General features: G+C 45.2%; 1 protein-coding gene and 1 long non-coding RNA gene across 3 annotated transcripts in view; one reads left to right on the top strand and one right to left on the bottom strand.

Moving 5' to 3' along the window:
- kctd1 (potassium channel tetramerization domain containing 1) overlaps positions 1-173 on the bottom strand; it is a 137,150-nt gene extending 136,977 nt beyond the window's left edge. Inside the window, exon 1 of one of the 2 annotated variants that reach the window (XM_072569721.1) lies at positions 32-173. In XM_072569721.1, the coding sequence (XP_072425822.1) occupies positions 32-40 (9 nt within the window). In that variant the 5' untranslated portion in view covers positions 41-173. The remainder of the gene's footprint in view (positions 1-31) is intronic. The other variant, XM_072569720.1, reaches the window with a different exon arrangement.
- Positions 1-27,999, top strand: LOC140476857 (uncharacterized). Its single transcript, XR_011960614.1, has 2 exons — positions 1-150; positions 27,469-27,999. It is a non-coding gene; the product is annotated as an uncharacterized lncRNA (long non-coding RNA).

A 27,999-nucleotide genomic window follows, 5' to 3' on the forward strand; every position in this document is an offset into this window, starting at 1 on the left:
CTCTCCGCCTGAAGACACCATTACTGCTTACCTGGAACATGGAACATCAGGGAGCAATGCAGCCGGCCTCTTGCTCAGACAGTTCTGGTGTGCTGTGCTCACCAACACCGGAGAAACTGCAAACAGCCGTCTTCCAATAGCTGGCTTAAGGTAGGCAAAAAGAGAGAGAGAGAGAAATAGTTGCTCTAGGGCTTCTAAACCCCCCAAGGCAAGGATCAGGGTACAATTAGCTCATTGCGGCTTCTCGCGTCTAAACCAATCTGCAAAGTTACATTTAATTAACTGTGCACCCAGGTGCAGCACGGATTTTTCTGCATTTCTTTTGTTCTGTGTGTATTTTTTTGTGTTCCTGTTCTTTTTTATTTCCATTTCACAATCGTGCTGGTTAATTTTCAGTTCCAGTATTTTTTTTCTCCTCCTCTCCCTGTGCAACAGTCAGCGCCAACTTGCTCATTACTCTCTCCCTCCCTCCCCGGCTCTCTACAGAAAGCTGATTTTAATCGTTATGATTAGTTTTGATGTGATATATCCTGCGGGCGAATTCTCTGCAAATGGATCGAGCGTTTTCTTTGCCAGGAGAGAAGGAGGGAGAGGCAGGAGAGGGACAAAGCAGAGGGAGGGAAGGGGGAGACAGACAGAGAGAGAGAGAGAGAGGAAAAGGAGTAAGAGAGGGGGTAGGAAGGGAGGGAAGAGAGTGGAAACGGAGAGAGTAAGGAGGGAACAGAGAAAGGAGAAGGGGCAAAGAAAGGAAGAGGAGGAGGAGGAGAGAGGGTAGACAGTAAGGAGAGGGTTGGAGGGGAAGAAAAGATGATTGGATGGTCGGGGATAAGAGGAGGAGGAGGAGGCGGCAGAGTTCCTAGCTGTGATTCTCAGTTCTGATGGAGAGCTTGCCAAGGTGTGGTGTGTTTCCTGATTGTGGGCCTGTCAGAACAGGGCTGTGCACTTCCTTCATTGCCCATATATCTCAGTGAGGCTCATTCCTGCAGCCCTCTTCCTGAAGGGTCCCGCCTGGTATATCCACACACTCACACTCACTGCAGGGTTAGGAAACCTTGTCATGGCCTGTGCAATGTGTTCCCACCTGGTGGTTGAAGGTGAGCAGAGGGTTGGGGGAGGGTTGGCCTACTCTTCATTGCCCTCTGACAGGAAGTAAAGAACATTGCCACAGGCAACACTGCAATTAAACAAATGTAAGATGTGGGAGCCTAGCCTTGTTTAAAGTATCAGATCTCAAGGCTGGAAGTCTTGTTGGTGGGGGCTGGCTTTGCAAGCCATTAGTCACATGGTGCAAGAAAAAAACTGAGCTGGATTGAAGTGAAATTGTATAGGCAAGAGTCCTCTTATGAAACAGCTTCCAGTTAAAGTCATCCTATAATAAAAATGAGAATGGCAAATGTTACTGCCCCATAACCCTGGTAATTATAGACCAGTGAGCCTTACTTTGGTTGTGGGTAAAGTGTTGGAAAAGGTTATAAGAAATAGGATTTATAATCATCTAGAGAGGAATAAGTTGATTAGGGATAGTTTTGTGAATGATAGGTCGTGCCTCCCAAACCTTATTGAGTTCTTTGAGATGGTGACCAAAGAGGTGGATGAGGGTAAAGAGGTTGATGTGGTGTATATGGATTTCAGTAAGGTGTTTGATAAGGTTCCCTATGGTAGGCTATTGCACAAAATACAGAGGCATGGGATTGAAGGTGATTTAGCGGTTTGGTTCAGAAATTGGCAAGCTGAAAGAACAGAGGGTGGGTGGTTGATGAGAAATATTCATCCTGGAGTTCAGTTACTAGTGGTATACCGCAAGGATCTGTTTTGGGGCCATTGCTGTTTGTCATTTTTATAAATGACCTGGATGAGGATGTGGAAGGATGAGTTAGTAAATTTACAGACGATACTAAGGTCAGTGGAGTTGGGGATAGTGCCAAAGGATGTTAGAAGATATAGGGATATTAGATTACTTAGAGTGTGGAAACAGGCCCTTCGGCCCAACAAGTCCACACCGACCCTCCAAAGAGCAACCCACTCAGATGCCTTCACCTAAGACTACGGGCAATTTAGCATGGCCAATTCACCTAACCTGAACATTTTTGGACTGTGGGAGGAAATCGGAACACCCGGAGGAAATCCATGCAGATGTGGGGAGGATGTGCAAACTCCACACAGACAGTTGCCTAAGGCTGCAGGTTACAGAGGGACATAGATAAGCTGCAGAGCTGGGCTGAGATGTGGCAAATGGAGTTTAATGCAGACAAGTGTGAGGTGATTCATTTAGGAAGGAGTAACAGGAATGTACAGTACTGGGCTAATGGTAAGATTCTTGGTAGTGTGGATGAGCAGAGAGATCTCAGTGTCCAGGTACATAGATTCCTGAAGGTTGCCACCAGGTTGAGAGAGTTGTTAAGAAGGCATATGGTGTGTTAGCTTTTATTTGTAGAGGGATTGAGTTTTGGAGCCAAAAGGTCATGCTGCAGCTGTACAAAACTCTGGTGCGGCCGCACTTTGGAGTATTGTGTACAGTTCTGGTCAGTGCATTATAGGAAGGATGTCGAAGCTTTGGAAAGGGTTCAGAGGAGCTTTACTAAGACGTAGCCTGGTATGGAGGGAAAGTCCTATGAGAAAGACTGAGGGACTTGAGGCTGTTTTCATTAGAGAGAAGGTTGAGAGGTGACTTAATAGAGACATATAAGATAATCAGAGTGTTAGATAGGGTGGACAGGGAGAGCCTTTTTTCCTTGGATGGTGATGGGTAACACAAGGGGACACGGCTTTAAATTGAGGGGTGATAGATATAGGACAGATGTCAGAGGTAGTTTCTTTACTCAGAGAGTAGTAAGGGTGTGGAATGCACTGCCTGTAACAGTAGTAGACTCACCAACTTTAAGGGTATTTAAATAGTCTTTGAATAGACATGAATGAAAATGGAACAGTGTAAGTTAGATGGGCTTCAGATTGGTTCCACAGGTCAGTGTAACATTGAGGGCCGAAGGGCCTGTACTGTGCTGTAATGTTCTATGTTGTACAAGCCTTCTCCAACCACTTCATTTCACCTCATATAGAGTCACACAGCATGGAAACAGACTCTTCTGCCCAACTCGTCCATGCTGACCAAGTTTCCTAATCTAAACTAGTCCCACTTGCCTACATTTGACCCATAAGCCTCTAAACTTTTCCCACCCCATGTACCTGTCCAGATGTATTTTAAATTTTGTAACTGTACTCCCCTCTACCACTTCCTCTGGCGGTTCATTCCATATATGCACCATCTTCTCTGTGAAAAAGTTGCCCCTTAGGTCCCTTTTAAACCTTTCATTGGTTTGTGAAACAGTGTGACACCAACAGTCGTTGGTTCAATTCCCACACTGGTTGAGGAGATGATGAAGGACTGTCCTTCCCAACCTCTCTCCTCGTCTGAGACATGGTGACCCTCAGGTTAAAACATCATCAGTTATCAGTAGATTGGACGGGGCGGTGTTTGTGCAGTGTGTCCAGGAAGCTTTCCTAACTCAGTATGTAGATTGTCCAACCAGAGGGGAGGCCATATTGGATTTGGTACTTGGTAACGAACCGGGACAAGTGATGGGCTTGTTAGTGGGTGAGCATTTTGATGATGGTGACCACAATTCTGTGACTTTCACCTTGGTTATGGAGAGAGATAGGTGCGTGCAACAGGGCAGGTTTTACAATTGGGGGAAGGGTAAATACGGTGCTGCAAGACAGAATCTGAGGAGGATAAACTGGGAGCATAGGCTGTCAGGGAAGGATGTCGTTGAAACGTGGAACTTTTTCAAGGAACAGATACGACGTGTCCTTGATATGTATGTACCTGTCAGGCAGGAAAGAGATGGTCGTGTGAGGGAACCTTGGTTGACAAGGGAGGTTGAATGTCTGTAAGGAGGAAGAAGGAGGCTTACATAAGGTTGAGGAAACAAGGTTCAGATAGCATTGGAGGGATACAGGATAGCCAGGAGGGTGCTGAAGAAAGGGATTAGGAGAGCTAAGAGAGGGCATGAAAAATCTTTGGCGGGCAGGATCAAGGATAACCCCAAGGCCTTTTATGCGTATGTGAGAAACATGAGAATGACGAGAATGAGGACAGGTCCGATCAAGGACAGTAGTGGGAGACTGTGTATTGAGTCGGAAGAGATAGGAGAGGTCTTGAATGAGTACTTTTCTTCAGTATTTACAAATGAGAGGGACTGTATTGTTGAAGAGGAGAGTATGAAACGAACCGGTAAACTAGAGGAGATACTAGAGGAAGGAAGATGTGTTGGACATTTTGAAAAACTTGAGGATAGACATGTCCCCCGGGCCTGACGGGATATATCCTAGGATTATGTGGGAAGCAAGAGAGGAAATTGCAGAACCGTTGGCAATGATCTTTTCATCTTCACTGTCAATGGGGGTGGTGCCAGGGGACTGGAGAGTGGCGAATGTTGTGCCCCTGTACAAAAAAGGGAATAGGGATAACCCCGGGAATTACAGGCCAGTTATTCTTACTTCGGTGGTAGGCAAAGTAATGGAAAGGGTACTGAGGGATAGGATTTATGAGTATCTAGAAAGACACTGCTTGATTAGGAACAGCCAGCACAGATTTGCGAGGGGTAGGTCTTGCCTTACAAGTCTTATTGAATTCTTTGAGGAGGTGACCAAGCATGTGGATGAGGGTAGAGCAGTGGATGTAGTGTACATGGATTTTAGTAAGGCTTTTGATAAGGTTCCACATGGTAGGCCTTTGCGGAAAGTCAGGAGGCATGGGATAGTGGGAAGTTTGGCCAGTTGGATAGAGAACTGGCTAACCGGTCAAAGTCAGAGAGTGGTGGTAGATGGTAAATATTCAGCCTGGAGCCCCATTACAAGTGGAGTTCCGCAGGGATCAGTTCTGGGTCCTCTGCTGTTTGTAATTTTTATTAATGACTTGGAAGAGGGAGTCGAAGGGTGGGTCAGTAAATTTGCAGATGATACGAAGATTGGTGGAGTGGTGGATAGTGAGGAGGGCTGTTGTCGGCTGCAAAGGGACTTAGATATGATGCAGAGCTGGGCTGAGGAGTGGCAGATGGAGTTCAACCCTGTCAATTGTGAGGTTGTCCATTTTGGAAGGACAAATAAGAATGCGGAATACAGGGTTAATGGTAGGGTTCTTAGTAAGGTGGAGGAGCAGAGGGATCTTGGGGTCTATGTTCATAGATCTTTGAAAGTTGCCACTCAGATGGATAGAGCTTGTAAGAAGGCCTATGGTGTATTATCGTTCATTAGCAGAGGGATTGAATTCGAGTCGTGAGGTGATGTTGCATCTGTATAGGACCTTGGTTTAGCCACATTTGGAGTACTGCATGCAGTTCTGGTCGCCTTATTTTAGCAAAGATGTGGAAGCTTTGGAGAGGGTGCAGAGGAGACTTACCAGGATGTTGCCTGGAATGGAGAATAGGTCGTACGAGGACAGGTTGAGAGTGCTAGGCCTTTTCTCATTGGAACGGCGAAGGATGAGGGGTGACTTGATAGAGGTTTATAAGATGATCAGGGGAATAGATAGAGTAGGCAGACTTTTTCCCCGGATACAACAGAGTGTTACAAGTGGACATAAATTTAAGGTGAAGGGTGGAAGATATAGGGGGGATGTCAGGGGTAGGTTCTTTACCCAGAAAGTGGTGGGGGCATGGAATGCGCTGCCTGTGGGAGTGGCAGAGTCAGAATCATTGGTGACCTTTAAGCGGCAATTGGATAGGTACATGGATTGGTGCTTAAGCTAGGCCAAATGTTCGGCACAACATCGTGGACCGAAGGGCCTGTTCTGTGCTGTATTGTTCTATGTTCTATCTCTCTCTCGGTCTCTCACTCTCATTCTCTAATGAGAGAATAAGCCCAATAGTCTGGTAGGACTATGGCGAGATTATCTTTAATCTTCTATTCCCTCTCCCTCCTCTACCGATCCAACTTTTCCTCAAGCATATCTCAGCTGTTCACCTCAACTGCTCCCTGTGGTATAATAATGAGTTCTACATTTTCACATCTGCTCATCCTGAATTTTTTCTATCGGAGAAAATATCACTTTCAAAGGTGATTCTTGGAGTGTTTTAAAAAATTCTGTCATGGGGTGAGGGTGTTGCTGGCAAGGCCAATGTTTGTCGCCCGTTACTAATTTATCCTTGAACTGAATAGTTTGCTAAGGCCACTTCAGGGGGCAGTCAAAAATTAACCACATTGGCTGTGGGCCTGGAGTCACATGTAGGCCAGACCGGGTAAGGATGGCAGATTTCCCTCCCTAAAGGACATTAATGAGCCAGATGGATTTTTACAGCAATCGATGATAATTTCAGTGTCACCCATCACTGAGGTCACTTTATTGAATCTAAATTCCACAAGGCGCTGCGATGGTATTTGACCCCATGTTCCCAGAGCATTCAAAAATGAGGAATGTCAGATCAGCCATGACCCGACTGAATGGTGGATCAGACAAGAGGGGCTGAATGGCCTACTCCTGTTCCTATTTGTTATGGTTTTATGGTCTTATCCAGGCCTGTGGATTACTAGCTCATTGACTCTAACATTATGCTTTCACTTGTTTACTAGTACAGTTGAACTGTACGTTATTAGATTAGTACCCAAGAGTATAACTGAGAGAATCCGATCTCATCATTACAGTTTGAGAATTTAGAATTAAAGATTTTAGAGTTCTGAGGTGTGAGTGAGAAATGTGGAGTTTGGGTCATAATCAAATTAGCTGTGATTGTATTGAATGGTGGGGCTAGGCTTGATGGGCTGAAGAGCCTGCTTTTATTTATTGTGCTTAAGGTCTCTCTGTTCTGGGACCCTCCTCTAGATTCCCTTGGTCCAATAATTTCATCTACCCACCCCACCCCACCCCCCCCTCCCCCCACCCCACCCCATTATGTTTCTTCCATTCTGGCTCCATTCACGTTCCCAACCTTCATTCATGTTCCTGCCTTTAGGAGTGTGGGCCCCAAGCCCTGAATCTCCATCACCGAACCTCACGTCTTCTATAAAGGGCTCCTTAAAACCTGCCTCTTTGACCAGGCTTTCGATCACCTCACTTGTTTTGGATGATGACAATGCCTCTGAGTGGAAGGTGGTACAGAGATAAATGTTATCGCCAAAACAACCTGAATTTTGAAGACTTCAAAGGTGGGAGGAGAGGTGTCAATCTGATTGGATCCCTCTCAATCCTCAGAAAAGAAGGAAAATTTGTTTTTAAATACATTTTTTTTAAAAAGAAAAGAAACCTTCACCTAATTTGCTGCTGGAATATAGCAAAAGATGCAAGATGATTCTTTCGAACGTTGCTGGGAGCTGTGCCTTGAGGAATCTCCCAGCCAGCGTATCACAGCTACCTATAAATAAACCTCATGGTAACAAGGGGATTAGGCAGTGAGGAGACTGAGCGCAGAGCTGACAACAGGCACCTCCAGTGCATCAGACTGGAGTTTGATGAGGGATGAGAGTCCCCATAATTTCAAATCGACTGCAGAAAGTGCCGTTTTTATGTTACATTATTGAGCTTTCAGTCCTTTCATTCCTTTTCAAATCAGTGCAGCATTATCCAGGGCATTGTTTTGTGGAGGGTTATGGCAATTGTACAGGCCTCGTAATTCAGTAGGCCCAGGCTCATCCTCTGGGGACGTGGGTTCAATTCCCCCTGTGGCAGCTTGTGGAGATTAATTCTGATCAAACGACATGGTAGCTCAGGGGCCAGCACTGCTGCCTCAGTGTTTGATTCCAGCCTCGTGTGACTGTCTGCGTGGAGTTTGCACATTCTCTCCATGTCTGCGTGGGTTTCCTCCGGGTGCTCCAGTTTCCTCCCACAATCCAAAGATGTGCAGGGTCAGCTGAACTGGCCATGCTAAATTGCCTGTAGTGTTCAGGAATGTGTAGGTTAGGTGCATTAGCCATGGGAAATGTAGACTAATAGAGTAGAGGAATGGGTCTGGGTGGGTTACTCTTCGGAGGGTTGGTGTGGACTTGTTGGGCCAAATGGCCTGTTTCCACATTGTAGGGATTCTATGATTCTATTCTATGAACATTAAATCTGGAGCAAGAAACTGGTATTTGTAAAGTTGGCAGTGAAACTGCAGTTTACAAAAAAAAGGTCCATCTAGTTCACTAATGAGCTTTTGGGGAAGGGAATCGATCCTCCCTTACTGGGTCTGGTCTGTATGTGACTCGAGGCTCACAGCAATGTACAGTCATCTCCCCAGTATCCCACAAACATGGGGAAAGGGAGGGGGTGAGTTGGGGATTCCCCGTTAGTGAAACCTGCCGGTTCCATGAGGAGTATTCGTGGTGTCTGGGTGAACATGACTCGTCACTGCCACGAGGTGGAGGTATGTTTTAAAATGGAGCACCTCTTGTGGTGCATTGGTAGTGTCCCTACCCCTAGACTGAGAGGCCCTCGTTAAAGTACCGCCTGTTCCCAAGGTATGTAATAACATCCCTGAATGGGTTGGTTAGAAGAGTGTGTTAAGTAAAAACAAATGTGTGCCCAAGACCGCTGGTAAATACCTGGTGATGAGCAGTAGCCCTGTCTTTATCCATAAGCTCAGTGTTGAACTTGGTTTAACAAAAATTCCAATCCGCTATTCCCTTCCAGTCCCTACCAGTAACGTCTCAGTCCCAAGCATCTGGAATTCCTCACAGGAATCTGGTTCCGTGGATGCTTCTGATCTGACAACCGGGTCTTGACTATAATTTGTTCCTTGACACCCTCTGAGTGAGTTCAGGGAACAATTAACGATTGGCCACAAATGCGTGTAACATACATGTACTGTGAACTGGGAAAGAACTGACAGCCAGGCCTTCTGGGCCTAGTCAGTGAAGGCTGTGGGTTCAAATTCAGTTGAGACACAGGAGTACAAAGTCTACATTGAGCTGAGGAGAACTTTACTCACCTAGAGGATGGTGAATCTTTGGAATTCTGTACCCTAGAGGGCAGTAACTGAGTCTGTTCCAAGGCAGGGATCTATATATTATTAGATAATAAAGACCCCTAGAGATATGGGGATAGTGTGAGGAAGTGGCATTGAGCTGGATGGTCAGCCATGATCTAATTACATGGCAGACCAGGCTAAATAAAACAAACAGAATTCTGGAGAATCTCAGCAGGTCTGGCTGTGGAGAGAAAAATAATAGAGTTAAGGTTCCAAAGAAGAGTCATATCAGACTCAAAACATTAACTCCTTTTTTTTCTCTCTCTCTCGCTCCCCACAGATGCTGCTAGACCCTTAGCAGGACTTATACACTTAATGGTAAGGTCCGAGGGAGTGTGGCTGAACAAAGAGACCTTGGAGTGCAGCTTCATAGCTCCTTGAAAGTGGAGTCACAGGTAGATAGGATAGTGAAGAAGGCATTTGGTATGCTTTCCTTTATTGGTCAGAGTATTGAGTACAGGAGTTGGGAGGTCATGTTGTGGCTGTACAGAACATTGGTTAGGCCACTGTTGGAATATTGCGTGCAATTCTGGTCTCCTTCCTATTGGAAAGATGTTGTGAAACTTGAAAGGGTTCAGAAAAGATTTACAAGGATGTTGTTGCCAGGGTTGGAGGATCTGAGCTGCAGAGAGAGGCTGAACAGGCTGGGGCTGTTTTCCCTGGAGCGTCGGAGGCTGAGGGGTGACCTCATAGAGGTTTACAAAATTGAGGGGCATGGATAGGATAAATAGACAAAGTCTTTTCCCTGGGGTCGGGGAGTTCAGAACTAGAGGGCATAGGTTTAAGGTCAGAGAGGGGAAAGATATAAAAGAGACCTAAGGGGCAACTTTTTCACGCAGAGGGTGGTACATGTATGGAATGAGCTGCAAGAGGATTTGGTGGAGGCTGGTACAATTGCAACATTTGAGAGGCATCTGGGTGAGTATATGAATAGGAAGGGTTTAGAGGGATATGGGCCAGGTGCTGGCAGGTGGGACTAGATTGGGTTGGGATATCTGGTCGGTATGGACAAGTTGGACCGAAGAGTCTGTTTCCATGCTGTACACCTCTCTGACTCTATGATCTGCTGAGTTTCTCCAGCATTCTCTGTGTTTATTTCAGATTTCCAGCATCAGCAGGATTTTGCTTTCTTTTTTCCTACTTCCTGTTTCCTGCGTTCTTTTCATGAGGGAAGTGGGGGTGGGGAGGGGGAAATCACACTCCCTTCTGCTGTTTTGAAGCCCCTCCTGGTCTGTTGAGGTAAGAGCATTATAATTTTTTATCATGTTGGCATGTAGCTGCCTCACATCAAAGGTAACCAGATCAAAAATGAACAAGAGCCAATTTTAAGCTTTCCTTAAGTGGCAGAGGGTGGAAGATTTATCATCTGACAAAGAAAACGAAGAACAAATTATAGTGATTGGAACGAGGTCAGCCAAGTCGACCTCATAGAATCTGAGTTCCCTGATTTGGGCTGTTAATCTGGTCCAATCGGGGAGCCCTGGCTGACGTATAGAAACAGGAGTGTCTGCCCCTTTCCCCTGTAAATTGCTGTTTCTTGTATACAGCTGTTAATGTTGACTGTTTGTTTGTAATTTGTACTGGTTAGTAAAATATATAAACAGGAGGGTCAGTGGCTCTGTTCACTCTGCGAGCTGGCTCTGAGGGAGCTGGATCAGTATCAAGGGGCATAGACTGAGGGTAAGGAGCAGGAGGTTAAGAGGGGATTCAAGGAAGACTGTTTTCACACAGTGGCATTGGGAGTCTGGAACTGATTGTCTGAAGAGGTGTTTGAGATGGGAACAATTGCAATTTTTAAGAAATATCTAGATAAGTACTTGAAACACTGTTTCATACAAGGTGCTGGAAAATGGGACTTGTGAAGTTAGGTACTTGTTGACCAGCCAAGTATGATGACCATGAGTATGATGGGCCAAAAGGCCTGTTTCCATGTTGTAAAATCTCTATGACTCTAACAGTAATGCTGAGGTAGCCAGTTATTTTGATAGCCCATGTGGGTTGCCTGAACTGTGATCAGGTGATCACAGCAGCCATTTTAGGTCCTTTTGAAAACCATTTGTAGTCCACCAAAGTCTCGGGGATTAAAGTCAACTGATGTAAGATAAATATTGATTGATTTCCACCATGATTGTAACACTGTGCTCTGATAGAAGTGAAGATATTGGGCCAGTTCTATTGTACAGTGGGTTGACAGCATAATGATTCTCATTGACACGTTTAAATTAGATTCCCTAGAGTGTGGAAACAGGCCCTTCGGCCCACCAAGTCCACACCGACCCTCCAAAGAGTAACCCACCCAGACCCATTTCCCTCTGACTAATGCACCTAACACTATGGGCAATTTATCATGGCCAATTCACCCTAACCTGCACACCTTTGGATTGTGGGAGGAAACCAGACGATCGGGGGAAACCCATGAGAATCTGCAAACTCCACACAGACAGTTACCTAAGGCTAGAATTGATCGCGGGTCCCTGGTGCTGAACGAAGTGCTAATCGCTGAGCCACCGTGCTGCCCCAAAGGGTTTCCTAGAGGGTTATAGGGATAGGGAGTTCAAATCTAATTACAGCAAGTAATTTGATTGGGATAACTAGTGGATAAACTGCGCAGGAACATTTGCGCTTTGTCTATTTATCTTCAAAGGAACAATGTCGTCACAAGCCATTAGCATTTTATTGCTAATTCCTTTCATTCAGGACCTTTCATGTCTAGCCAACCTCATCTGGTCTGGTCTCCACATGGCTCCAGATCCATAGCAACGTGGTGACTCTCAACCACCATCTGAGAAGACTTGAGTAACCAACTCCAGTCACAGACAGGATTCCTGAGAATGGCTCAAGGGATGAGGAACTTGAGTTTCAAAGACAGATTGGAGACTTTTCTCCATCAAGAAGGGAAGGCTATGAAGAGATTTGATTATAATGTTCAAAATCTTGAGGGTCCTGGATAGAGTAAATAGGGAGAAACCTGATATCAAGGCAGCATTCGGCCCTCAGTAGTGAGAGAGGCAGGGTAGTTGTCATGGGGGTCTTCAACTATCCAAATATTGACTGGGATCACTACAGTACGAATACTATAGATGGGTTGGTTTTTGTCTAGTGTGTGCAGGGGTCTTCCTGACACAGTATGTAGACAGGCTTGCAAGGGGCGAAGCCACTTTAGATTTAGTACTGGGTAACGAGTCTGGCCAGGTGTTAGACTTGGAAGTAGGTGAGCACTTTGGGGATAGCGATCACAATTCTGTCAGGTTTACTTTAGTGATGGAAAGGGATAGGTGTATCCCACTGGGCAAGAGTTACAGCTGGGGGAAGGAAAATTAGGAAAGATTTAGGAAATGTAGAATGGGGAAGGAAACTGCAGGGGATGAGCACATTAAAAATGTGGAGCTTATTCAAGGAAACGCTCCTGTGTGTCCTAGATAAGTATGTACCTGTCAGGCAGGGAGGAAGATATAGAACGCATGAGCCATGGTTTACTAAGGAAGTGGAATCCCTGGTCAAGAAGAAGAAGGCAGCTAATGTTAGGACAAAATGTGAAAACTCAGGGCGCTTGAGGGTTACAAGGAAGTCAGGAAAGACCCAAAAAGAGAGCTCAGAAGAGCCAGGAGGGGATATGAGAAGTTGTTGACGGATAGGATCAGGGTTAACCCTAAGACTTTTCGTAGGTATGTCAGGAATAAAAGAATGACGAGAGTTAAATTAGGGCCAATCAAGGATGATAGTGGGAAGTTGTGTGTGGAGTCAGAGGAGATAGGGGAAGCACTGAATAAATATTTTTCGACAGTGTTCACTATAGAAAATGAAAATGTTGGCGAGGAAGATACAGAGATACTTGCATCTAGACTAGAAGAGATTAGGTTCACAAGGAAGAGGTATTAGAAATACTGCAGAGTGTGAAAATAGACAAATCCCCTGGGCCGGATGGCATCTATCCTAGGATCCTCTGGGAAGCAAGGGAAGAGATTGCCGAGCCTTTGGCATTGATCTTCAACTCCTCATTGTCTACAGGAATAGTGCCTGAGGACTGGAGGATAGCAAATGTGGTTCCCTTGTTCAAAAAGGGTAGTAGAGACAACCCTGGTAATTACAGACCAGTGAGTCTCACTTCAGTTGTGGGTAAGGTGTTGGGAAAGGTTATAAGAGATAGGATTTATAACCATCTAGAAAAGAATAATCTGATCAGAGACAGTCAACATGGTTTTGTGAAGGGTAGGTCGTGCCTAACAAATCTTATTGTGTTTTTTGACAAAGTGACCAAACAGGTAGATGAGAGTAAACCGGTTGATGTGGTGTATATGGATTTCAGCAAGGCATTCGATAAGGTTCCCCACAGTAGGCTATTATTCAAAATGCAGAGGAATGGGATTGTGGGAGACAGCAGTTTGGATCAGTAATTGGCTTGCTGAAAGAAAACAGAGGGTTGTAGTTGATGGAACATGTTCATCTTGGTGTCCAGTTACTAGCGGCGTACCGCAAGGGTCAGTGTTGGGTCCACTGCTGTTCGTCATTTTTATAAATGACCTGGATGAGGGCTTAGAAGGGTGGGTTAGTAAATTTGCGGACGACACTAAGGTCAGTGGAGTTGTGGATAGTGACGAAGTATGTAGTAGATTGCAGAGAGACATTGATAGGATGCAGAGCTGGGCTGAGAGGTGGCAAATAGAGTTTAATGTGGACAAGTGTGAGGTTGCCGGAGTAATCAGAATGCAAAGTACTGGGCTAATGGTAGGATTCTTAGGAGTGCAGATGAGCAGAGAGATCTCGGTGTCCATGTACTCAGATCCCTGAAAGTTGCCACCCAGATTTACAGGGTTGTTAAGGAGGCATACAGTGTTTTGGCCTTTATTAATAGAGGGATTGAGTTCCGGAACCAGGTGGTTATGCTACAGCTGTACAAAGCTCTGGTACGGCCACACTTGGAGTATTGTGTACAGTTCTGGTCACCGCATTATAAGAAGGATGTGGAAGCTTTGGAAAGGGTGCAGAGGAGATTTACTAGGATGTTGCCTGGTATGGAAGGAATATCTTACGAGGCTGTTCTCGTTAGAGAGAAGGTGGTTGAGAAGTGACTTAATAGAGACATACAAGATAATCAGAGGGTTAGATAGGGTGGACAGGGAGAACATTTTTCCAAGTATGGGGACGGCAAACATGAGGGGACACAACTTTAAAGTGAGGGGAGATAGGTATAAGACAGATGTCAGAGGTAGTTTCTTTACTCGGAGAGTAGTAAGGGTAAGGAATGCTTTGCCTGCATCGGTAGTAGATTCGCCAAGTTTAAGTGCATATAAGTCGTCATTGGACAGGCAAATGGACGTAAGTAGACTAGTGTAGGTGGGATGGGCTTCAGATTAGTATGACAGGGCAGCGCAACATCGAGGGCCGAAGGGCCTGTACTGCGCTGTAATGTTCTATATTCTATATCTAGGTGCCCTAGGAAAAAAAACTGACAATGCTAGGAGGAAAATTCTCTGCTGGATAGAGTCAATTGTGGCACATTGGAAGATGGTTGTGGTTGTTGGAGGTCAGTCACCTCAGCTCCAGGACGCGTCTGCAGGAGTTCCTCAGGAAGGTGTCATAGACCCAACCATCTTCAACTGCTTCACCCAGATAACTAGAAGTGGGGATGTTCACTGATGATTGCACCATGTTCAGTACCATTCATGACTCCTCAGATACTGAAGCAGTCCATGTTCAACTGCAACAAGACCTAGAAAATATCCAGGCTTAGACTGACATGTAGCAAGCAACATTCGCACAAATGCCAGTCAATGACCATCTCCAATAAGAGAGAAGCTAACTCTTGTCCTTTGACATGGCATTGCCATCATTCAGTCCCCTAATATCAACATCTTGGAGCTCCCTTCGATCAGAAACTGAACTGGACGAGCTATATTAATACTGTGGCTAAAAGAGTAGGTGAATGGGTAGGAATACTGTGGCAAGTAACTCACCTCCTGACTCCCCAAAGCCTGTCCATCATCTCTAAGGCACAGGTCAGGACTGTGATGGAATACCCCCCACCTGCCTGGATGGGTGCAGCTCCAGCAACACTTAAGATGCTTGACATGATTGAGGACAAAGTAGCCCCTGCTTGATTGACACCACATTCAGAAACATACACTCCCTCGATCACCGACTCTCAGCAGCAGCAGTGTGTACCATCTACAAGATCCATTGCAGAAATTCACCAAAGACCCTTAGACAGCACCTTCCAAACCCACGACCACTTCCATTTAGAAAGATAAGGGCAGCAGAGACATGGGAATACCAGCCCCTGCAAGTTCCCCTCCAAGCTCCTCACCATCCTGACTTGGAAATATATCACCGTTCCTTCAGTGTTGTTGGGTCACAATCCAGGAATTCCCTCCTGAAAGGCATTTTGGGTCTACCCACAGCACAGTATCACAGAGATGTACAGCTCAGAAATAGACCGTTTGATCCAACTTGTCCATGCTGACCAGATATCCTAACCTAATCTCGTCCCATTTGCCAGCACTTGACTCATATCCCTCTAAACCCTTCCTATTCATATACCCATCCAGATGCCTTTTAAAATGTTGTAATTGTACCAGCCTCCACCACTTCCTCTGGCAGCTCATTCCATACATGCACCCCCTCTGTGCACAAAGGTTGCCCCTTAGGTCCCTTTTATATCTTTCTCCTCTCACCCTAAACCTATGCCCCTAGTTCTGGAGTAGCACCCTACCTCCTCAGGGAACAGACCTTGTCTATTTACCCTATCCATACCCCTCATGATTTCATAAACCTCTGTAAGGTCACCCCTCAGCCTCTGACACTCCAGGGAAAACAGCCCCAGCCTATTCAGCCTTTCCCTGTAGCTTAGATCCTCCAACCCTGGCAACAATATGTAAATCTGGACTGCAGCGGTTCAAGAAGGCAGCTCTCCCCCACCTTTTCAAGGGCAAATAGGGATGGGCAATAAATGCTGGCCCAATCAGCGATGGCTGTGCTCAACGAATGCATTTTTCAAAAGTACTGTTTCATAACAGGATGGAGAATAAGAGAGCACAGATTTAAGGTAATCGGCAAGTAGAAACAAAAATGATATTGTTTTCCTGCAGTGAGTGGCTCGTGCCTGGAATGCACTGCCTGAGAGTGTGGTGGGAGCAGCTTCAAAAGGGACCTTGAAAAAGGGAGAAAGGCAGTTATTTGAAAAGGAAGAATGTGAAGGGTCATGAGGAGAAGGTGGGAGAATGGCACTGGGTGAGTTCCTCAGTTAGAGAGCCAGTATTGACATGGTGGGCTGAAGGGCTGTGCTGTTATGGTTCTATGATTCTGCAGTTGCCCAGAAGGTGGTGCTAAAGGACAGTTAAGTCATGAGCAACAAGTGGTCACTGCATCATCAAGTGGTCTGCAGGGTCCTAAACTCGCCCTGCCCCGCCTGTCTGCATTGTGCCCCGCCTGTCTGCATTGTGATGTGTGATAGTGGTGTCACAAAGCTGGGTGGGAGGGTGAGCTGTGAGAAGGAAGCAGAGATTTGGACAAATTCAGTGAATGGGCAAATGCATGGCAGGTACAGTATAACGTGGATAAATGTGAGCTTATCACTTTGGTAGCAAAAAATAAGGGTAGATTATTATTTGAATGGGAAATTATGACATGTAACAAGAGCTGGTGTCCTTGTAGACCAACTGCTGAAAGTAAGTAGGTGCAGCAGGCAGTGAAGAAGGCAAATGGTAAGTTGGCCTTCATAGCGAGAGCATTTAAGTTTAGCAGAAGGGTTAGCTACCTGCAATTGTACAGAGCCGTGGTGAGGCCACAGCTGGAGTATTGTGCGTTCTGGTCTCCTTATCTTAAGGATGTTCTGGCTATGGAGGGAGTGCAGTGAAGCTGTATCAGACATGGCGGATGTGGCATGGTTGTCCACTGTCATAGCAAAAGCAGGAAGGCAGGTTATTCTCTGAATGGTGATTGTTTGGAAAAGGGGAAAGTGCAGCAAGCCCTGGGTCGTCTTGTACACCAGTCACAGAGATGTCCAGCAGACCCTTCGGTCTAACTCGTCCATGCCAAGCTGATATCCTAAATTAATCTAGTCCTATTTGCCAGCACTTGGCCCATATCCCTCTAAACCCTTCCTATTCATATACCCGTCCAGATGCCTTCCAAATGTTGCAATTGTACCAGCCTCCACCACTTCCTCTGGAAGCTCATTCCATACACGCTCTGTATGAAAAAGTTGCCCCTTACATCCCTTTTAAAACTTTCCCCTCTAAATTTAAAGCTATGCCCCTAGTTCTGGAGCAGCACTCTACATCCTCAGGGGACAGACCTTGTCTATTTACCCTATGCATGCCCCTCATGATTTTATGAACCTCTATAAGGTCACCCCTCAGCCTCCGATGCTCCAGGGAAAACAGTCCCAGCCTGTTCAGCCTCTCCCTGTAGCTCAAATCACTGAAAGTAAGCATGCAGCGTATGGTTTGTTGCCATTCGTGGTGACAGGAGTCAAGTACAGGAGCAGGGATGTCTCCCTGCAATTGTACAGGGCCTTGGTGTCATCACAGTTTGGGTCTCCTTATCTGAGGAAGGATGTTCTGGTGATGTAGAGAGTGCAGTGAAAGTTTACCAGACTGACCCCTGGGACGGTGGAATCGACGTAAGGAGAGGGACTGGATTGGTTAGGACGATATTCACTGGAGTTCTGAAGAACGAGGGCGATCTCATGGACAAATATAAAATCCTAACCAGATTAGACAGGGTAAACTCAGGAAGGATGTTCCCGGTGACCGGGGAGTCCAGGCCCAGGGGTGCATGGTCTAAGGATACAGGGTGGGCTATTTCGGACTGAGATGAGAAGAAATGTCTTCACCTAGAGAGTGGGGAGCCTGTGGGATTCTCTGACACCGAGAGCGGTTGGGGCCAAAACATTGAATGTTTTCAAGAGGGAGTGAGATATAGTTCTTAGGGATTAAAGGGTCTGGGGAGAATGTGGGAACAGGGTACTGAGTTAAATGATCAACCATAATCATATTGAATAGTGGAGCAGGCTTGAAGGGCCGAATGGCCTACTCCTGCTCCTGGTTTCTATGTGTCTAAATAGAGATGTTAAAGTATTCGATTCCCTACAGTGTGGAAACAGGCCCTTCAGCCCAACAAGTCCACACTGACCCTCTGAAGAGTAACCCACCCAGACCAATTTCTCTCTGACTAATGTACCTAACACTACGGGCAATTTAGCATGGCCAATTCACCTGACCTGCACATCCTTGGACTGTGGGAGGAAATTGGAGCACCCGGAGGAAACCCACGCAGACACTGGGAGAATGTGCAAACTCCACACAGGCAGTCGCCTGAGGCTAGAATCGAACCTGGGGCCCTGGTGCTGTGAGGCAGCAGTGCTAACCACTGAGCCACCATGCCACCCCCATGTATGTATCAATGAGTTAAAATTCAATAGAATTTTTAATGGTGTTATTTGTTCTTACTGAACCGGACTGGATGCAGCTGAATACTGTCCTTGGAATGTGGAGAGGCGGTTGTTTCATGCAAGGAGTCTACTTGGGTGGTGCAGGGCAGTAAACCAGTCATGGTCATCATTTAGAAAATTAGATTAAAGTAAATGGACTGTATTATAGCAACTTGAAAGAACATTACATAAAGAACAGCAATGGCTGGCAGAAAATAACATTTTTTTGGCTTCCTGTTTAAAAGCTCCAGAAACATTTTCACAGAAAGGAAACACTGAAAACATTTGTTTGAAATTATTTTCTTCACTATGTTAATGAAGGCACTATGCTGTTTGAAACAAGGGGATTAATGACTTTTAATGTTTTGGACAAACATGAGAAAGCACTTCATTCCTACTGTTTAGATTTGTTTTCCCATTAAAGGAATTTGGGAGAATTTTAAAATTGAGGTTTGGAAAATACTTTTGTAACAGGGCCCAGCAGGGAATTCCAGGCTCATCAGACTGACCTCCGTGGTTAGGAGAATGTCAGGGTGTGTAGTTAAACGCACGACTACGAAGCACTTGGAAAATCACAGTTTGATCAGACAGAGTCAACACGGTTTTATAAGAGGAAAGGTGTGATTGACAGATCTGTGTGTATTTCTAAAATTCCAAACTGCAGGATAGATAGGAGGAGGAGCAGTGCACGCGATACACACTAGGGGTGGGAGTTAATGGCATAGTGGTACTGTCACTGGACTTCCTTTTCATCCATTTACAGGATGTGGGCATCGTTGCCCAGCCTAGCATTTATTGCCCAGAGGACATCTAGAAATCAACTACATCGCTGTGGGGCTGAAGTCATTTGTAGGCCAGACTGGGTGAGGATGGCAGTTTCCTTCCTTTGTGAGCCAGATTGGTTTTTCTGACAATCAACATCATCCAGAGTCCAGATTTTTAACAAATTCCAATTCCACCATCTGCACTAGTAGGTTTCGAACCTGGGTCCACACCTCGGTCTCTAGAGTAACAGTCCAGCAGTAATATCACTGGGCCAATGCCTCCCCTTTGTAATCCAGAGGTTCTGATTGTGGGTTCAAATCTAAATATGGTAATGAACAAAAGCTGGTAACAGTCAGTGTGAAACAATCCCATACTGTAAAAGCCCATCTGGTTCATTAACGTCCTTTAGGGAAGGAAACTGCTATCCTTACATGGTCTGGCCTACATGTGACTCCAGACCCACAGCAATGGGATTGACTCCTAACTGCCCTCTGGGCAATAAGTATTGGCCCAGCCAGCGATACCTACATTCAATACTTATGATTTGGAGATGCCGGTGTTGGACTGGGGTGTACAAAGTTAAAAATCACACAACACCAGGTTATAGTCCAACAGGTTTAATTGGAAGCACGCTCCTTCACTATCACCTGATGAAGGAGCGTCGCTCCGAAAGCTAGTGCGCTTCCAATTAAACCTGTTGGACTATAACCTGGTGTTGTGTGATTTTTAACTTCAATACTTATGGAGGATTCCTATTTAATAATATTATGGACATTTTTCTTTTCACTAAACTTTCAATAAAAGGACATGCTTTTCACAAGGTCTTTCTTGTGTTAACTTCTTGATTACTAGAGAGCCCATTTTCTGGATTAGTGGTGCTGGAAGAGCACAGCAGTTCAGGCAGCATCCCTGTTCTGGACTCCCCGACCCCAGGGAAAAGACTTTGTCTATTTATCCTTTCCATGCCCCTCATTATTTTATAAACCTCTATAAGGTCACCCCTCAGCCTCTGACACTCCAGGGAAAACAGCCCCAGCCTGTTCAGCCTCTCCCTACAGCTCAAATCCTCCAACCCTGGCAACATCCTTGTAAATCTTTTCTGAACCCTTTCAAGTAATCAATTCTTACCTGCTCTGTGGGCACTATGGGCAATAGGTGCTGAAGCAGCCAGCAATGCCCTTGAATGTGCTTTATTTAAAAAATGAACATTGTGGAAGAATACTCCTGCTTATGTAAGTGGGAAGCTGAGCCATTTAACATTCAGGAGGACAACCAGCTTTCACACTGGATTTGGAACAAGAATATGTATTAGAGACCAGAGAGCTGAGCTGGGATTCTCCTTTCCGACAGCAGTTACTCACAAACTATTTCAAACAATATCCATCAACGACACTGAAACCTGACTGGGCTCTCTAGTAGGTAAAAGCAATGACTGCAGATGCTGGAAACCAGATTCTGGATTAGTGGTGCTGGAAGAGCACAGCAGTTCAGGCAGCATCCAAGTAGCTTCGAAATCGACGTTTCGGGCAAAAGCCCTTCATCAGGAATAAACAGAGGGACTGTCTTAAGTGGTTGGCTGGTTGGGCCTGTATCCATCGGAGTTCAGACAAATAGAAAGTGGTCTACTGGAAGATGGAAGATTCTTCAGGGATTTGACAGGATAGATGTGGAAAGGTTGTTTTATAAAATAATGAGGGGCATGGAAAGGATAAATAGACAAAGTCTTTTCCCTGGAGTCGGGGAGTCCAGAACAGGGGGGCATAGGTAAAAATAATGACTGCAGATGCTGGAAACCAGAGTCTAGATTAGAGTGGTGCTGGAAAAGCACAGCAGTTCAGGCAGCATCGAAGGAGCAGAAAAATCGACGTTTCGGGCAAAAGCCCTTCATCAGGAATACAGGAATCTGGGGGCATAGGTGTAGGGTAGAGGGGAAAGATATATAAGAGACCTAAGGGGCAACCTTTTCACGCAGAGGGTGGTACGTGTATGGAATGAGCTGCCAGAGGAAGTGGTGGAGGCTGGTACAATTGCAACATTTAAGAGGCATTTGGATGGGTATATGAATGGGAAGGGTTTGGAGGGATATGGGCCGGCTGCTGGCAGGTGGGACTAGATTGGGTTGGGATATCTGGTCGGCCTGGACAGGTTGGACTGGAGGGTCTGTTTCCAAGCTGTACATCTCTATGACTTATGATATTGCTGTGGGTCTGGAGTCACCCGTAGACCAGACCAGGTAAGGACAGCGGCTTCCTTTCCCAAACAGCATTTGTGAAGCAGGTGGGTTTTTACAACAACTGATGATTGATTAATTCCAGGTATTTATTGAATTTAAATTCCACTGTCCCCTGTGGTGAGATTTGAATCTGGGTCCCCAAAGCATTATAGAGTCATACAGCAAGGAAACAGATCCGCTGGTCCAATTTGCCCATGCCAACCAAGTTTCCCAAACTAAATTAGTCCCACTGCTAGCATTTGGCTCAGATCCCATTAAACCTTCATCAACCTTCCTGATGAAGAGCTTACACTCGAAGTGTCAATTTTCCTGCTCCTCGGATGCTGCCTGACCTGCTGTGCTTTTCAGCACCACACCTTTTGACTCTGATCTCCAGCGTCTGCAGTCCTCACTTTCTCCCTTTCAACCTTTCCTATCCATATGCCTGTCCAAATGTCTTTTAAATGTTGCATCTGTATCTGCCACTAACACTGGCAATTCATTCCACATATGCAGCACCCTCTGTGTGGAAAAAGTTGCCCCCCAGGTCCCTTTTACATCTTTCTCCTCTCACCTTAAAATTATTCCTTCTAGTTTTGAACTGCCTACCATCAGGAAAAGGCCTTTGCTAGTCACCTTGTCTATGTCCCTGATCTGTGCTTCTAGATTTATCGTCTAGCAATAATACCACTAGGTAATTGTTTCCTTCTAAACTATTTTATAGTTTTACACATTTGCAGTTCACAATTCAATACAAACTCCAGTCTGCTCTATCACTTCCTGAGCAACTCCACTAACTGGGAAAACCAGCCTTTTGGTTCTGGAAATGTATCACCAGATGACCAAAGTAAACAATTAACAATTAGCACACACTGCCACCAGGGTCAGCAAAAATAGGGGGAGGTTAAAGAGAGCGAGAGCACTAAATTTAAATGGTGTTGGTGGGGGAAACGATGCACTCCAGCCCCCGCAGTATCAGCACGAAAACCAGCCTTTTTAAAAAAAACCTTTTCTTTACATCCAGAAGTGCTCTAATACACAATTGAACAGTCTTATTTCCCATCACCAAATCATCCATTGTGTATTCTTTCATCTATTAACCACCATCAGAAAATAACCCATGTTCTCCACTTGGTTAATTTGCCTGTTAAGGTCAATGTAGAAAACCAGCCCTTTAGTATGTATTTAATGAGCATCAACCATTCCCTATTAACTCTGAAGCATATCTTAATTCATTTTTAAAGAGACTATAATTTCCAACATTGTCAGTGAAGTGTATCTGGTAGAATCTGAGGGTTCCAAGTTGGCAAAGTTCCCAGAACCTGGGCTTGGTGACACCCCTGTACACATACCAGGGCATCAGGCCAACAGCTATTGGAACATCCCACACCTTATCCTCATATTCCTTTCTAGTACTTATCATTGTTGGCTACATGTGTTTTTCTTGCTAAAGTGAATCCTTGCAGAAAGAGAGATCCTTCCCCTTACCCCCTTCCATTGGTGTGAGTGTGTGTGTATGTATGTGTGTGTATGTATGTGTGTGTGTGTGTGTGTGTGTGTGTGTGTGTGTGTATACGCACTTGTGCGATTGTATGTGTGTGTGAGATTGTGTGTGGGATTTGTATGCATGTGTATGAATATGTGTGCACCTGTGAATGTGCATGTGAGACTGGAATGTGTGTGTGTATGTGTGCGTGTGAATGTGAGTACAATGTGTGCGTCAATGTGAATGTGTGTGTGTGTTTGTGAGTGGTGTGTTTAGAAGGTTAGAATTTGTACTTTCATATTTCAAACTTCAGGTTGATTAACTCTATATTGTTATCAAACAAACTTTGTTTTCTCAATAAATCAATAATTTGTTTCTTAAAGAAACCTGTTTAATGGATTTTTATTTTAAACCTAATATTGATAGCCTATCTAATTGGACATATCAGTAAACATTCATATTTATGTTGTGGAAAGTGGAGTAGTGGGGCTAAAGATAGATATAGTACACTCCTCCAGCCTCCATTGTAACGGGTTAAAAATCCATTTCCAGACTCATTCACCTAGCTGCACACTATTGGTTGTTAAAAGGTTAGGCACATAGGATTGAGAGTAATTTATTAGCATGCACTGAGGATTAATGATAGGACAGGATAGAAAAAAGGTCACATCAAACTGGAAGACCATGAGAGACTAGAGCAGAAATAGTTATTTTCTAATCAACTTGTTATTACGCACCTCCAGAAAGTAGGCCATTCAATAGATCATGTCTACTCTGCTATTCAACAAGCTGGTGGCTAGTCTGATAATCCTCAGTGTTCCTGATGAAGGGCTTAGAGTCATAGAGATGTACATCACGGAAACAGACCCTCCGGTCCAACCCGTCCATGCTGACCAGATATCACAACCCAATCTAGTCCCACCTGCCAGCACTCGGCCCATATCCCTCCAAACCCTTCCTATTCATATGCCCATCCAAATGCCTCTTAAATGTTGCAATTGTACCAGCCTCCACCACATCCTCTGGCAGCTCATTCCATACACGTACTACCCTCTGCATGAAAAAGATGCCCCTTAGGTGTCTTTTATATCTTTCCCCTCTCACCCTAAGCCTATGCCCTCTAGTTCTGGACACCCCAACCCCAGGGAAAAGACTTTGTCTATTTATCCTATCCATGCCCCTCATAATTTTGTAAACCTCTATAAGGTCACCCCTCAGCCTCCGACTCTCGAGGGAAAACAGCCCCAGCCTGTTCGGCCTCTCCCTGTAGCTCAAATCCTCCAACCCTGGCAACATCCTTGTAAATCTTTTCTGAACCCTTTCAAGTTTCACAACATCTTTCTGATAGGAACGAGACCAGAATTGCACACAATATTCCAACAGTGGCCTAACCAATGTTCTGTACAGCCGCAACATGACCTCCCAACTCCTGTACTCAATTCTCTTACCAATAAAGGAAAGCATACCAAATGCCTTCTTCACTATCCTATCTACCTGCGACTCCACTTTCAAGGAGCTATGAACCTGCACTCCTAGGTCTCTTTGTTCAGCAACACTCTCTAGGACCTTACCATTAAGTGTATAAGTTCTGCTAAGGTTTGCTTTCCCAAAATGCAGCACCTCGCGTTTATCTGAATTAAACTCTATTTGCCACTTCTCAGCCGATTGGCCATCTGGTTCAGATCCTGTTGTAATCTGAGGTAACCCTCTTCTCTGTCCACTACACCTCCATCTGCAAACTTACTAACTCTACCTCTTATGCTCGCATCCAAATCATTTATATAAATGACAAAAAGTAGAGGGCCCAGCACCGATCCTTGTGGTACTCCACTGGTCACAGGCCTCCAGCCTGAAAAACAACCCTCCACCATCACCCTCTGTCTTCTACCTTTGAGCCAGTTCTGTATCCAAATGTCTAGTTCTTCCTGTATTCTGTGAGATCTAACCTTGCTAATCAGTCTCCCATGGGGAACCTTGTCGAACGCCTTACTGAAGTCCATATAGATCACATCTTCTGCTCTGCCCTCATCAATCTTCTTTGTTACTTCTTCAAAAAACTCAATCAAGTTTGTGAGATATGATTTCCCATGCACAAAGCCATGTTGACTATCCCGAATCAGTCCTTGCCTTTCCAAATACAGGTACATCCTGACCCTCAGGATTCCCTCTAACAACTTGCCCACCACAGAGTTCAGGCTAACTAGTCTATAGTTCCCTGGCTTGTCTTTACTGCCCTTCTTAAACAGTGGCACCATGTTTGCCAACCTCCAGTCTTCCGGCACCTCACCTGTGACTATTGATGATACAAATATTACAGCACGAGGCCCAGCAATCACTTCTCTAGCTTCCCACAGTTCTCGGGTACACCTGATCAGGTCCTGGGGATTTATCCACCTTTATCCATTTCAAGACATCCAGCACTTCCTCCTCTGTAATTTGGACATTTTGCAAGATGTCACCATCTATTTTCCTACAGTCTATATTTTCCATATCCTTTTCCACAGTAAATACTGATACTGAATGAATATTTTGCATCTCCCCCATTTTCTGCGGCTCCACACAAAGGATGCCAAAGGCTTATGCTTGAAACATCGATAATCTTGCTCCTCAGATGCTGCCTGACCTGCTGTGCTTTTCTAGCACCACACTCTCGACTCTGATAATCCTCAGTGCCACTTTCCTGCCTTTTCATGTCGTGGGCTGTAATTAGTCAGGCATGACTGGGATCAGAGCTGGTACTTATATAAAAAACTAATTGGGGGATTAGTGTGCAATATACAGATGCTGTAAAAGGAATATTGACAGGTAAAGTCCTTGCTATACAGAGGGGCCTGAGTGTTCTTTCACATGAATGTTAACATGTAATGACAGAAGGCGACTGACTGTGTGGAGTTTGCACATTCTCCCCGTGTCTGCGTGGGTTTCCTCCGGGTGCTCCGGTTTCCTCCCACAGTCCAAAGATGTGCAGGTTAGGTGAATTGGCCATGCTAAATTGCCTGTCATGTTAGGTGAAGGGGTAAATGTAGGGGAATGGGTCTGGGTGGGTTTGCGTGTCGGTGTGGACTTGTTGGGCCGAAGGGCCTATTTCCACATTGTAAGTAATCTAACCTAAATGATAAATGGTATGTTAGCCTTTATCACGGGTGTTGGACCTTAAGAGCAAAGAAGCCTTGTTACTATTAATCCCAAGACCCACATAATGTTCAGGGAATCTGGAATCCTGCCACAGCAGATGGTAGAATTCAATAACAACTGAAATTAAGAGTCTAATGGTTTCCATTGTCAGTTGTTGTAAAATCCAATTGGCTTCTCAAATGTTCTTTAGGAGAGGAAATCTGCCATGCTTACCTGGTCTGGCCTACATGTGACTCCACACTCTCAGCAACGTGACTAATTCTTAACTGCCTTCTGGGTAATTAAGGGTGGGCAATAAATACTGGCCTGACCAGTGCTACATCCTCTGAATGAATGATACAAGATTACCGAGTATTTTGGTGAGCCTACGCCCAAGGTCATGTAAGTTGGTTTTGTCTCTATAGCTAAGGAAGGTTCCACAATTCTGGACCAACTAGACAAAGAGAGAGATCCAGGGGACGTACTAAAGAGAATTTAAGCAAGAAAACAGCACCAAACTTTACTTCAACGTTAGAGCAGTGATGCAATCTACAAAGCATATACAACATATTTCTAATGCTCAGAATTAACACGTGGTAAGCATGGATAATAGATTGTGCTTGAGCACCTTACAGTGTACCTCAAATAGAAAATACTTATAAAGACTGCACACCCTTGGGGAGGGAATCCTTAGACCTATCCCACTGGCAGAATGGACTGTTATGTCCAGAGAATGGGGTGGGCAGATTTTAACATGCTGCAGTGGACTCCGATTCTGTGTGCACACGAGAAGAATGAGCGGGCAACTTTGTAGAAACCTATAAAATTCTAACAGGGCTAGACAGGGTGAGTGCAAAGAGGATGTCCCTGATGACCGGGGAGTTCAGAACCAGGGGTCCCAGTCCACAAGGATGGAGATAGGCCATTTAGGACTGATGTGTGATTCCGAGTGATTAGTCTGATGGAATACACCCCATTTATCTGGATGGGTGTGGCTCCAAGAAGCTTGACACCATCCTGGACAAAGCAGCCGCTTGATTGGCACCACATCCACAAACATCCACTCCCTCCACCACTGGCCCTCAGTACACTCTGCTGCTACTATCTACAAGATGCATTGCAGAAATTCTCCAAAGAACTTCAGACAGCACCTTCCAAACTGACAGCCACTTCCATTCAGAAGGACAAGGGCAACAGATACTTAGGAATACCACCCCAGCATGTTCTCCTCCAAGCCACTCACCATTCTGACTTGGAAATATATCGCTGTTCCTTCAGTGTCGCTGGGTCAAAATCCTGCAATTCCCTCCCTAAGGGCATTGTGGGTCTACCTGCAGCGGTTCAAGAAAGCAGCTCACCCCCACCTTCTCAAGGGGCAGCTAGGGACGGATTATAGATGTGGGCCCAGCCAGTGACACCCATGTCCCATGAATGAATAAGAGGAAAGGGTCCAAGGACTAGATGGATTATGTTAACGTCTCAAATGGAAAACATCTAATTCCTGATATTTGTTTCCCCACAGGTCATACTTTAATGCCTGATGTTTGACCAATTAAAAACTCAGCAGCTGGAGTAGCATTCTGAGGTTCTAAAGGAGGAGATGGTCAGAAGGAATGGCCAGTGCCAACAGATGCAGAGACTCGATGGTCAAGGGCTGCAGCTGAGAAGGAATCAGCTGTGTTTGAAGATGGGGACCAGTGTGTCCAGAGCCATTGGGCTGTGACCCAAGAGAGAGAGAGCGTACTGAAGGCATTGTAGATTCCTACTGATGAGTAAAAGGTGAAGTGTCCTCCCATGATTCAGGAAGCAGTTACCAAATCTGCCACCTCTTGGATCTGCAGCCATTTGGCATAGAGGCATCACTATGTTTGTAGCAATGAAGATCATACTAGCTTTGAACTTCTTAGTCAAGGGAGGCAATGGCCTAGTGGTCTAATTGCTGGACTATTAATCCATGAGACACAGGTAATGTTCTTGGGACCTGGGTTCAAAACTTGCAATGGCAGGTGATGGAATTTGAATTCAATAAAATTCTGAAATGGTGACCATGAAA

The sequence above is a fragment of the Chiloscyllium punctatum genome, chromosome 5 (genome assembly GCF_047496795.1).
Source record: "Chiloscyllium punctatum isolate Juve2018m chromosome 5, sChiPun1.3, whole genome shotgun sequence".
Taxonomy (NCBI): domain Eukaryota; kingdom Metazoa; phylum Chordata; class Chondrichthyes; order Orectolobiformes; family Hemiscylliidae; genus Chiloscyllium; species Chiloscyllium punctatum.